The sequence below is a fragment of the Actinia tenebrosa genome, unplaced genomic scaffold (assembly GCF_029948245.1).
Source record: "Actinia tenebrosa isolate PJP-AT-01 unplaced genomic scaffold, QUT_ActTen_1.0 PGA_scaffold6__47_contigs__length_16458017, whole genome shotgun sequence".
In the NCBI taxonomy this organism is placed as follows: domain Eukaryota; kingdom Metazoa; phylum Cnidaria; class Anthozoa; order Actiniaria; family Actiniidae; genus Actinia; species Actinia tenebrosa.
Genome location: NW_028292583.1, coordinates 14,664,832 through 14,677,911, shown reverse-complemented (window position 1 = coordinate 14,677,911; position 13,080 = coordinate 14,664,832). Strand labels below are relative to the sequence as shown.

Here is a 13,080-nt window from a genome sequence, read left to right as displayed (position 1 = left end):
GTTAGTGATTGTTTGTTCGTTTAAGTACGTTTGAGTAAGTTTGTACGTTTGTCCATTTGAGTTCATTTGAGTTTCATTTGAGTTCATTTGAGTTTCATTTGAGTTCATTTGAGTTTCATTTGAGTTCACATTTCTGGTAATCTTTCTGGTATCTTTGGCATTCTTTTGGCATTTTGCTTTGAGTTCGCGGACCGACCCGTTCCGAAAACGCTCGACATCTTTTAGTGTGGGTCTACCGCGAACGGCGTGTGCGTTTGTGTGTATTTTGAGTGTCCCAGAAGAAAAGGAATTCGCCATAACAAAACACCGACGAGGAGCAGAGAGCAAGAAAACCTCCGACCCAACATGTAGGTCACATGAGTTGCACTCGTGCGTCGCCTCGCTTTCATGACTGTCTCGATCGCATGCATATTCATCATGTAAAACCTCGACCATACGATAGACTGATACAAAACCGAAACCTAAACTCGGCCTACCTTACAGGTAGCCCGAGTAATAACGGGGTTCTTATATAGCGCATTTTACATGGTCTCAATGCGCTTCACAATAATGACCAGTGGAGGACTTTACGGGCTGCGTATTTAGGCGCTAGTAGCAGCCGTGCAGCTTACAATCATGAGTGATTCGGTTAGTAAGTTAATATTAATGCCTTCAGATTGGGATAGGCTGTTGAACCGGGAGACAATCCCCTACTCTTACACGAATAATTCAATAGGTTCTTTTATGTCCCCCATTTACTGTAGGTTAGGAAGGGTTGGGAGACAGGGCCTAGGGTTTTAAGTCCTTATCCGAGAAGACTTGAAGGTCTAACCATTTACAGATGTAATTACAAAGGCAACACCTTCTCCTCAGTTATTTTAAGACCCTGAGTGTTGGTCCGGCCGAGGCTTGAACCACGACCTCCCGCACAACAGACCGACCAACTGAGCTAACCGGGTGGCGGTAGTGGTGAGCTGGTGGCTGAGCTAACCCCGATGGTGATACCACATAACAGCATAACTCTTACTTGGTCTGCAAAAAAAATTAACGCAAAAGGACAAAAGGAGAAAAATAGTAAATGTTTTCTTCCAATTAACTCCTTCGCTCACCCCTACCCGCCATGATTTCCTTTCCCCGACTCTCCCCCTCTCCACCCCTCATCCCCCTCCACTGTTCATTTGAGACCGATACATTTACTGCTTTCGGATAGCCTAGGCACCGAATTGTTTTGAAGCCTCGGAGGTAATAATGAGTCTGACAAATAGGTTCTCAGAAAGTCTTTATAATATTAATAATAATAATAATAATAATAATAATAATAATAATAATGGTTTAATCAATAGAATCCACGAGGTGGCTCTTCACCTATTTATATGATAATTCGCATCAAAAAAGGTAAATAGGTTCCTTTTCCTATAACGGTTGGTGTTCTTCCCGCCAAGAATATTCTTTGCTCGAGACTGCTGATGTATTTCACTGGCGTCTCTCTCCCCTGGCCCAACTCATCCCCACCCCTCCCCCCATTCCCCTACACACATACACCCTTTCATAAAAAAACGAACTTCGAACCACTTAGGTATTCTAAAACTAACTCTCAATGGTTTAAAGTGGATTTAACAGAGATGTAAATGACATCGATGAAAATATCAGCAATCGCAGATACTCGTATACTGCAACTGACGTAGCGAGTACACGCGTTTTTGCGCGAAAATTCCAGCCAATTCCACAGGTAGCCCAACAAAATAGAAAAAAGCAATCAACTTTTTAAGGGGGCGGTGGACCCCTTCGATATACGCCCATGAACTGCTATAAGCATTCACACAACGTTACGGTACGTTGTAACTATTTACAGAGCAGTTTTCGTATGACTGTGAAATAAAAGCTCAGTGCCGTAAGCGTGACGTGCCGTGACCGTGATACTTTCTAGAATTTTAATTGACTGATTTTTTTTCACGCGCAGTATGATTGATCTAAAAGAGCCGTGATCTTGACGTGACCGTGCCCGCGCAGTGTTTATGCCATGTTCTGGGTATGGAGAGTAAATTCTCGTGCAATGTGATTGGTCTGGCGTACCCCCTGCCTTGTCACGACCGTGTACGTACCGTGAACTTTTCACAGTCATACGAAAACTGCACAATGTGTGTGCGCGTACCGTTTGTAAGCACCACTTCCGGATATAAAGTCTTTCTTTTTATCTTGCCGCTCATTTCAGCATAAAAGCTCATTCCAAATTATATTGGTCAGTCTTTCCCCTCCGGTCCCAGTCGCTTTTCTTTTAACTTGGATGTGTAGGGAATGGTGCGAGGATGACAGTCGATCACGTCGATCACGAAATCGTTTGCCGCTCACTCAAGAAGCCATTAAAATGCTTATCAATCCATTCCACCTTTTCCAGTTTTTCCTCTGTGGATTTCTATTTTTTATACACACAGCCGAAGGTAAGCGAAGCTTTATTAATATAACTGCACGTTTTAATGGTCTGTTTGACACCCCATGCAATTGAACGATAATGCTGATAATCAAATAGTCACGACATGATATAGATCGATTACTCGTTACTTATCTTAGTACTTAGTGTACTGTTTATACTTATAACTATTTTTATAAGAGTATTACAAAATATTTCAGCTAAATAATATGTTAAGTAATAAACTGTTAGCTTTTTTCTCGAACAACAAGTAAGCTTGACCTTTTATAGTTCGTGATTTCTCACGCTACAAAAGACTGAATACAAATGATCTTCGAGTCAATCGATCACCATATTTATCCGTTCCTCTTCAAAATCTACACCCTATTTTTATAAAACATTTGTAATATTTATCCATATTTATTATATTTATGTTTTTTAAGTTCTTTTATTCCGGATATAGTCAATGAATTTGACGGAATTAGGTATCTATTTGACTTTATTTTTGTAGTGCTGTAGCGGCAAACAAACATACCACAGGTCTCTGCATTATTAAAATAGAATGTGTGGGGATTTTGTACATATTGTCAATTTATATATTGTCCTACCTCGGTAAAAAATTCTAAAAAGTAGTGAAACTCGCTCGCATAAATTGCCAGGAACTGCTACAAGACAAGCAGTAAAGTTACAATTGCAGTTTATTCAATATTTACGCTGAAAATCGACAATATGCAAAATTTCATGAATACATTCTCTTATAATAAACTGCCCAGCTAGGGAAATTTATCGCGTGGTTGAAGAAATTACGTAACGTTGAACAGGAAAGCCAAATTATAGTCATTTTCTCGTTGATAAGAACCAGACAAGTCTTCTAGCCGATCTCTTGACAACACAGAACTTAATAGAATTAACACGAGAGTCGAACAAGACTAAGCCGGGAGGTTAATAGCAATAAGCAGAATAAAATAGTAAGTAAATAGACTTTATGAACATACGCTAGCTCTAACTATTATTAACATTGCAAATTGGTTTTGACCAGGTCATGTGGATTAATCTTTACTGATCTTCAGGTTACTATCGACCGAGGTATTAGGTTAACCCCCCCGGGGGGGATGGACTGGGGATTCTCGTCGTGTCTTTCAGTGGGTAAAAATCGAGGATCTGGTATCTTTTAGGGTGTCTAAAAGATTTTTGGGTCATTTTAATTCAAGCTGGTATCTTTTAGGGTATTTTTTTAAGATAATAACATATTACATAAGGTATTCTAAGACTAACTGTCAATGTCAAAATAATCAAGGGCGCTGCACCTGAATACCTTAATGTCCTCTTAAACCATTATGTGCCCTAAACGTAGTTTCAGATCAAAGCACAAACTTCTCTTAGAGCAGCCTAGCTATAAACTTAAATCTTATGGGCTACGTGCATTTTCTGTCTATGCTCCCATGCTTTGGAACAAGCTTCCAGTTTATATTAAAGAGAGTTCTTCCTTAGCTATCTTTAAAAAGAATCTAAAAACTTATTTGTTTAAGGATGCCTTTGATTTGTAGCTCTTTCATATTTAGCATTTAGGTATTAGGTATTTTCATAGTGTTTTAAGCATCCTTTTTATACATAGTCTAGAGTATCAATATTAGTTTTTAGATATTAGTTTTAGATCATTAGTTTCTTTTTAGATATTAGTAATTTAGAATCGTAAATAGATATAGTTGTTAAATAGTATATATTATTTATTTTATTTTATTTTTTTATTTTATTAAGTCCCATGAGAAGCGCATTTGGGCATATTGGAAAATGCGCTATATAAATAAAATTATTATTAATTATTGTTATTAATATTAATTATTATTATTATTATTATTAAGTGGATTTGCCTTAGATACTCGTACTACTTTAAGTGGCGTAGCGCACACGCGTGTTTGCGCGAAAATGCTGGCCAAATCCACAAGTAGCCCAACAAGTAGAAAAAAGAGAATTTACGGTTTTTTAGTCTAATGTCTAACGGTTTAAGGAGGCAGTGATAACCAGATAAGACTCCAGCTGACAACGCGATTAATTTCCTTAGGTAGCAGAGGGGAAACTATTACGAAGCGATCAAACAAATAACTTGCTAACTTGAATTATATTTGAGTAATGCTCCAATGCTTGTAGTAAATAGATATTTTTACTTTGTATTTATAGACCATATACACCTCATTATTTTTGTCATCACCATCAGAAAGAGCAAGGCGAGAATATGTATTTTTTGGGAAGTTTCGTTTGGTACCTAGTAATTACTGATTATTATTTATTGCAGGTCAAAATGAACTACTAGGTTACGTTGGCGGGCAACTATATATACCATGTGTAAATGCCATACAAGCCAAGTATATCTCTCTCAAAGTAAAAAATATAGAATTACAGAATTTTGATTTAAAAAATAATAAACTCTATTGTGTTGAGAGCAATCCATACCACAACAAATGCGCCACGCAAATGAACGGAACCCTTCGAATGGGTAACTTGGTTATGTTCATGGTGAAAGAGGCATGGAAGGAACTGGATGGGAAATCATGCCAGTGCTTCGTCAGATATAACGGTTACAATAAAGATGTTCCTGGACAAATGAGGACTATTAGACTTCAAGGTTGGTTTGCTCAGTTCCATGCTAAACTTTTTAGGCTGTTTATCAAGCTACTTTTTAAGGGAGGGAAGGGGAAGGCCCTACAACCTTGCTTCATCACAACAATTCGGTGGAGGAGATGCAGGGAATGAGCAGAATGCATGTCTACACTCACATTGTGTTACGTGCTCAGAACAAATTTTTTATACAGTTGCATTTGGCATCCAGATCTGACATATAACTCAGGGCAGTAGCACAGTAGCAAGCCTTGAAAAACTGGGGGGGGGGGGGGGGGGGGGCACAACGTCCCTTCACAACACTTGATCACAAAAAAAAGAAAAAAATATATTTAATTTCTTTTATTTTTCACATTTAATAATAATAATGAATAATGATGGAGTTTCTTATGTAGCACATTTCGAATATCTCAATGCGCTTTACATTTATAACTAGTGGAAGACTTTATGGGCTGCATATTAAGGCACTATTAGCAACCGTGCAGCTTACAATCATGAGTGATTCGTTAGTAAAATTAGTATTATGCCTTCATATTGGGATAGGCTGTTGAACCGGGAGACAATCCCCTACTGTTACACGAATAATTCAATAAGGTTCTTTTATGTCCCCCATTTACGGCAGGTTAGGAAGGGTTGGGAGACAGGGCCTACAGTTTAAAGTCCTTGTCCGAGAAGACTTGAAGGTCTAACCATTTGCAGATGCAATGACAAAGGCAGCACCTTCTCTGAGCTAACTGGGTAGCTTTGACCTTAGTCCCAATGAAAGCAATCAAACTATATTTTATTTACTTAATGGAAGTACATTTGAACAGGTGTAAGAATAATTATCAATATAAATCAGTACATGCTCCCTGTTAGTCTTATTAAACATCTGATAGTATAACAGGTCATTTGATTGCTTTGATTGGGACTAAGATCAAAGACATTTTTCATCTTACCAGGGCAATAGCCAGAGGAAAATTTCAACTGAGGCGATTGACTCAATTGACTGCCGAAGGCGGTCATAAGTAGGGGGTATTGGGGGATTCCCCCCGGAAAATTTTCAACTTCAGACTCTCGGAAATGGGATTTCCAGCGTTTTGAGAGCCATTTTGTTACATTTTTAATGTACAATTTATACATTTTTTTCTTCTTCTGATAATCGGAACCACCTTGTTTACTTTTTTTCTTATTTTGAGGAAAAACAAGCAACTGCCTCACTTGCCTCATCGTAGCTACGGCCCTGCTTACAGGACCTAATTTAGAAACAAGGGGTTCTTACCCGGTACCCACCACTTCTGTATTTAAAGAGAAGTCCTGTATTTTATCCTCAAATATCTCTAAAACTAAATAAGTCAAATCGCATAAATGTAATATACTGTATACAGTATTTAGTATTCAACGTTTTTTAATGGCTGTTTAATAAAATTAGTCATAACCACCACATCATGCCTAAATCTCAATAAAAAATCGGGTCCGTATTTTGGACCTTAGTTTTGAGCTTGTTCCTTAATTGTTTTTGGTATTTTCTTCAATTCTAGATCGAAATTCAACGGAAACAGAAACCCCAACAAATGTTCCCAAGTCAGGTCAGTCCTCATTTACAGCTTGCGATTCACACCGACACATTAACACTACCGATGACCATCCAGATTATCCTGGGATCCCCCGTGACCTCTCTTCCTGTTAGCGGTTAATTTTATCCTAATACATGTGTTCTAAAGGAGGTGAGAGAGAGAAGGTGAGGGGGCTTAATGTAGTAGGGGAATGGCCCCCTCCTAGGAAACCCAGCAGCATCACCCAGCTAGCCCAGCTAAGATTTATGAATGCAGAATGTCAGAATGCTTTAACACAGTAACGTCCACAGATTTATCCAGTCAGAATGCTTTAACACGGCTAAGTCCACGTCTGTGCTGACATCTTCCAATGATAATACTCCTAGGGTTTCCTAGGCATATCCTAGTTTTCCCTTGGAATTCCTAGGATCATTTCGCAAGGGGACTTGCAAGGGGGCACAACGTCCCTTCACAACACGTGATCACAAAAAAAAGAAAAGAAAAAGGAATATTTAATTTCTTTTATTTTTCACTATTTAATAATAATAATGAAGAATAATGGGAATTTCTTATGTAGCGCATTTCAAATATCTCAATGCGCTTTACATTTGTCATCTTACAGGACCTCATTTAGAAACAAGGTGTGTGGCTCTTACCTGGTACCCACCACCTCTGTAAGAGAAATTCTGTATTTTATCCTCAAATATCTCTAAAACTAAGTAAGTCAAATCGCATAAATGTAATATACTGTATACAGTATTTAGTATTCAACGTTTTTTTAATGGCTGTATAATAAAATTAGTCATAACCACCACATCATGCCTAAATCTCAATAAAAAATCGGGTCCGTATTTTGGACCTTAGTTTTGAGCTTGTTCCTTAATTGTTTTTGGTATTTTCTTCAATTCTAGATCGAAATTCAACGGAAACAGAAACCCCAACAAATGTTCCCAAGTCAGGTCAGTCCTCATTTACAGCTTGCGATTCACACCGACACATTAACACTACCGATGACCATCCAGATTATTCTGGGGTCCCCGTGACCTCTCTTCCTGTTAGCGGTTAATTTTATCCTAATACATGTGTTCTAAAGGAGGTGAGAGAGAGAAGGTGAGGGGCTTAATGTAGTAGGGGAATGGCCCCCTCCTAGGAAACCCAGCAGCATCACCCAGCTAGCCCAGCTAAGATTTATGAATGCAGAATGTCAGAATGCTTTAACACAGTAACGTCCACAGATTTATCCAGTCAGAATGCTTTAACACGGCTAAGTCCACGTCTGTGCTGACATCTTCCAAGCATACGTGAAAATGTTCACTAGACCCCATCAGTCCCACTGGGAAAAAATGTTCCTCATAATATCGGGGGGGAGGGGGGGGTGGAGTGTAAGGAAGTGTATTCAACCAGGTAAACGAGAATAGCCTAAAGTTGAAAAAAGAATGCATTATTTGGGATCCTGTATCCAACAGCAAAAACCTTCCACTCCTTCAGTGTTATATATTTATTTTTTTATCTTATCCTTTTTTATTACGCTATTTTTAGTTACTGCTCCAGATACAGGAAAAGGCAATGTGTCATCCCCAAATGTTACAGCCAAAAAAGGTATGTAGGTTTTTATTGTACAGCACAATATGAGCTTTATTTCTTTAACGATAATTCATGAAGTAGTTTATCTGTGGTACCTTAATGCCGTATGGTGATAATTTTTTTACACGCCATTTTTGTTGTAATTAGATAATACGAAAACATTTTCCAGTGGAGTTGTGGTGGGAGCTTTTTTCGGTGGCTTTTTTCTTTGCTTTCTGGTATTAGTTACTGTTTCTTTCCTGGCTATTCGTTTATATATAAAGTATTATAAACCTTCGAACGGGAACATCCCTTCACAAGATTCAAAACCAGAATGGAAATGTAGCCAGAGATTCCAGTGCAACGCAAGGTGAAGATGTGTCATTACAGAGGATCGGGGAATCAGACAATTGTTAGTTCGTTAAATGGAGGGTTTTCACGTGACGTCACTGCCGCCATCTTGGTGTACCAAAACAATACATTTTCTAACCTCTGGGAATGGAACTCTACTTTTATGCGAACGCTATGCAGGAAGTTTCTATTGTTTTGTACACCAATATGGCTGCCTTATCACTTGAGCGAAAACGTTTAAATCATTAGAATTACTTAATTTTCACGAGATATTGTAAATTATCAAGGGACGATCGGAGCCATGTAATGAACCTATAGAAGCCGAAAGCTGCGGATAAAACAGCCGAGATGTTGAGAATTTACAATATTATGCGAAAAACCAAATTCAATAATTGTTTTTACGAAATAGCTGTTATAAATCTCGCGTTCAGATTGGTTGTGAGCGCGTGCTTTATGAGAGCACACTGCACGCGCGCGCACTTTCAGTTTATCTTAAATAACGGTTGTTGTAATTTGTATTTTAAAAAAAGAAATAAAAACTTGCTTGCTGTGCTGTGTGAAGTTATAAAGCAGTTGGGGATTGGCAGAACACTCGAAAAGTGTGAAAAAGCACTCCACTACGCGTCGTGCTTCTCCTAACACTTCTCTCCTGTTCTGCCAACCCCCGCGTGCTTTATGACTGCACACGGCACGCGCGCGCGTTTTCTATTTCTTCATTAGTCGGCTAAGCATCTGGTACGGCTGTATATTTTTACGAGTCACGGAGTATTTTGGCAAACCTTTAGGCGTGCCAAAATAAAAGTGACGACTAAAAATGCCCAGCCGTATCAGATGCTTAGCCGACTGATAAGTTGTTTATCATTTAATTCTGCAAAGAAATCCTCAAACTCCCTCTAAACTCTATCTTACCCAGCGCGAGCAGATGAGACGCACGTTATTTGCAGAAGTATTAAATGATAACTTACTTAATTTCGGCTTACTTACCTAACTAACGTACCAACCAACCTACTTACATACCCACCTCCCTACCAACCCACTTACTTGTAGACGTACCTACGAACTTCATTGCGCAATATTTTGACAAATTTTTAAAAAAATGAAAAAAGAACAAAAAAAAACAAAACAAAACAAAACAAAACAAAACAAAACATGCTCTTTGCATAAAATATTTATCCAACAGGTTTTTGATAACTATTCATGCAAAATGATATGAAAATTCATTAACGATCTTTCGCTTCTAGAAAATCGTTCCCAATTAGTCATTCCGAGGTTGGGTAAAAAACTAGGTCGAGCTGGTATTGCAGTGCATTCTGGGGCTGTTTTAGGGGACAAATGAATAGACGCCATCTTGGTAACATGTGCCCTAGAATAACCAAACTTAACCCCGGCTCACAATGCACTGCAATAACAATACTCGACCCAGTTTTACCTCAACCTCTGAATGGCTAATAGTAAGTATACCTTGTCAGCATTAGGCTGCAGAGTGACATGACGGACTGGGCACTACTCCCCAGAAGCTAGGGCCCAACTTTTGTGGTAGAAAATAAAGAGTTTCTGTTAATCACGCACCATTAGGATAAGTGTCCACTTCTAGGAACATTCATTTTCGACAATAACGAGTGGGAGACTGTATTTTTTGCGGGTGACTAGGACAACAATCTCGTACCCAGAGCCTGCGTTTCTTCTGGCCTGCTTTGAAGAACGAGGGCTCTGGCATAATTCTTTTTTTGAGACCAGGATTTCTTGGACTTCTGGTATAACAGCGCACGCGTTCAAAGACTTGTCAAAAATTTAAAATATTTCCCCCCCCCCCCCCGATATTTAATTTGTACTATGATTTTAACTTTGATTTTGAGTTCGATTTAATTTTACTTTGCTTATTTTGACCGTTTATATCTCACTTTCCGATAATTCCGCATGCACCAAAATATGGATTATGCCAGAGCCCTCGTTCTTCGTCACAGGCCAGAAGAAATGCAGGCTCTGGGTACGAGATTGCTAGGACAAGCGAGCGCAGTGATGGGTAGACAACATTTGGTCAATATCAACAAAAACATCAAAGTTCTATATCATATTGCTTAGGTCTTCCCACTTCATGTTGACAAAGTGTTCCTGACTTCGTACTCGTACTCGTCATTCCCGTACCTAACATTATGATACGATGTTTCTGACACTTCAGGTTCCAATATATATATATATATATCTATTTTAAAGTTATTTAATAGAATTTTAATACAAATTTTTATTCCTAATATAATAACTTTTAAATATATTGATGTGACTTTGTCGAAAAATGTTTCATGATTCATGTTGTAAAGCAGAAATTTTGGCTCAAACAACAACATAATTTTTGGAAAAACCACTGTAGACGCCTTGCCCTAATTCTCAATAATCCTGCAAAGAATTCATTTCCCCGGTCTTTTTCGAAGGTTGAAATCTTGTTGGATGATTGCTGTCTAGACCCCCAAGGCCCGGTTGTACTAAGCCTGGATAGCTTGTGGATAAATTTGTTGGATAACAGCATCGACTTATCCACTGGATGAGGATTTATCCGCCGGATAGCGCTATCCAGGCTTCGTACAACCGGGACCAGGTCTAGATTTGTGCAAGGGGTCTAGAAACTGCACTGCTATCAAGTTATTTAAATCAGGCTTCAAACTCTTATTTACATCATTGAAAATATACGTGAGCCAATCAGAATGCAGGAAATCTATTGTATATTCGACGGTATTCTCTCATCTCTTACGATCATGCATTGCGGGTTTTGAATTTCTAATGCTTATATGCTATAAAATGGAGTGCGATTACTCTTGGGATATTTCATGGAAACTGAGCACGTATGATTAAAGCGATTGCCATATGCGATTGCCATGCGTTCCTCATAATTGTTATCTTAGGCCCCGTCCACACGTATCCGGAAATTTTTGTATCCGCAAATTTTTTTTGCGGATACGGGCCGGTTGCGTCCACACGTATCCGCAAATTTTACGAAAACGGATACGTGTGGACGGTGAAAACGATTCGAATACGCTGCGTGTGGACGCAAACATTTTCGTATCCGCAAAAAATAATTTGCGGATACAAAAAATTCCGGATACGTGTGGACGGGGCCTTAATTGCTAATACTTCTTGTAGAAGTAGAACCGTAATCTATGTCTTCCTTTTCTACTGGTCAAGTATGATAGCGTGGCGTAATTTTACTACCACTACCGAGATGTATGCTTTGCGATTTTTTTTCTTATTGATAGTTCTATTTCCTCATGAGAATAGTAAGACATTGGTGCTAATTAACTGAACAAGAGAAAGTGTACAAGGGAGTCTGGTAGTGGTAGTAAATGACGTTATAATGCAAGTGACCAAGAGTTTCAATATGAAAATATTCTATTTCTAGTCTTATGGTTTAGTAAAGGCATCCATTATTAACTACAGCTCTATGTCATGTATTAGCGTTTTTAATAAAGAAATAACATGAATTGTGGTGTGAGGTTTCCAATGATTCCTCTAATATATTATTATATTGCTGGGTTTCAATCAGGTAAAGCTACCAACTTCATTATCTACTTTAAATGATGTTTAAACACTGACCACCATGTGCTGTCAACCAGAAAGAATTCTATTGAAAACTTGTGATTCAGCTGATGAACATTCTGGACGAGACCAGGGAATGTCAAGAGCAATTGTTTTTTGAATTGCTTACTATCAATCACGTGACTTTTTTGGAGTTGACTGGGAGGCAAACAAGCGGTTGACTGCGGGGCAACTAGCGGATGCCAAGTCAAAACATATCAAAATAAGTCCTCAAACTATTGTATTTGACAAGAGAATATGAAGTAAGAGAGCATATCCCTGTGACCCATGAAAGTTTCTTGAAAATCTATTTTTAGCTTCCGCGCGCTAGTCTGAGCTATTTTAGCATGCGATTCCTGATTGGTCAGATTGTAGTGACGTCATAGGTACACAAGAGATCGGCAGTGACAAAGCAAGCTTCACGCAGTTGACAAACCAAACTTTATTCAATTTGACGAGAAAATGTGTTTAGAGGAATTCCTTGAGAAATTCTGAAAGGTTTTTTGGAAGAATCCATTATAACAGCATATGTAAAAAATACTCAGCTGAGACAACATCATTCAAGCTTGTTTTTAAATCAAAACAATGGTCGCTCGATTGAGACTCAAATACTAAGTTTGATTCACTTTTTGTACTTCGCCGATATCGTGATTGTATTTCTATTGTCTGTTTGGGACTTTAGAAGTTGAAAAGTTATGAAAAAAATACCTGAACATTGAGGCGGAGCGAAAATTCATGGTGCAAAATTTGAAAGAAAGTTCTAGTTTTATAATAGTCAAACTTTTTCATTAATTCGCCTTTTCTCAATGGACAATGTCTTTTGTCTAAAGTGACACAGCGTATTTTGGCAAGCTAAACATATTTAATGATTGTGAAAAATCACTTCAGTGACTCTTGTAGTTTTTTCCTCTGTGAAAACAGAAAATTTTCTTCGGCACATTTCGGTGCAAATAGTTTTTCTGATTCGTGTGTGAAACAAAATACTGGTCTTGTTCATCGTCTTCTTAATTACTTTAACTTAAACTTTATTAACTATAGAAAACACTACGGTAAATGCTTTTT

At 38.2% G+C, this 13,080-nt stretch overlaps 1 protein-coding gene across 10 annotated transcripts in view; it reads left to right on the top strand.

The window, feature by feature from the left end:
* Positions 1-2,248: 2,248 nt before the first annotated feature.
* LOC116296126 (uncharacterized) overlaps positions 2,249-13,080 on the top strand; it is a 23,409-nt gene continuing 12,577 nt past the window's right edge. For 2 of the 10 annotated variants that reach the window (XM_089039161.1, XM_089039160.1), the window contains exons 1-6: positions 2,249-2,417; positions 4,680-5,009; positions 6,523-6,570; positions 7,160-7,211; positions 7,449-7,496; positions 8,077-8,136. In XM_089039161.1, the coding sequence (XP_088895287.1) occupies positions 2,264-2,417; positions 4,680-5,009; positions 6,523-6,570; positions 7,160-7,211; positions 7,449-7,496; positions 8,077-8,136 (692 nt within the window). In that variant the 5' untranslated portion in view covers positions 2,249-2,263. Of the gene's footprint in view, positions 2,418-4,679; positions 5,010-6,522; positions 6,571-7,159; positions 7,257-7,448; positions 7,497-8,076; positions 8,137-8,268; positions 11,925-11,986; positions 12,282-13,080 lie in introns of those variants that run through there. The other 8 variants (XM_089039163.1, XM_089039158.1, XM_089039162.1 and 5 more) reach the window with 8 other exon arrangements.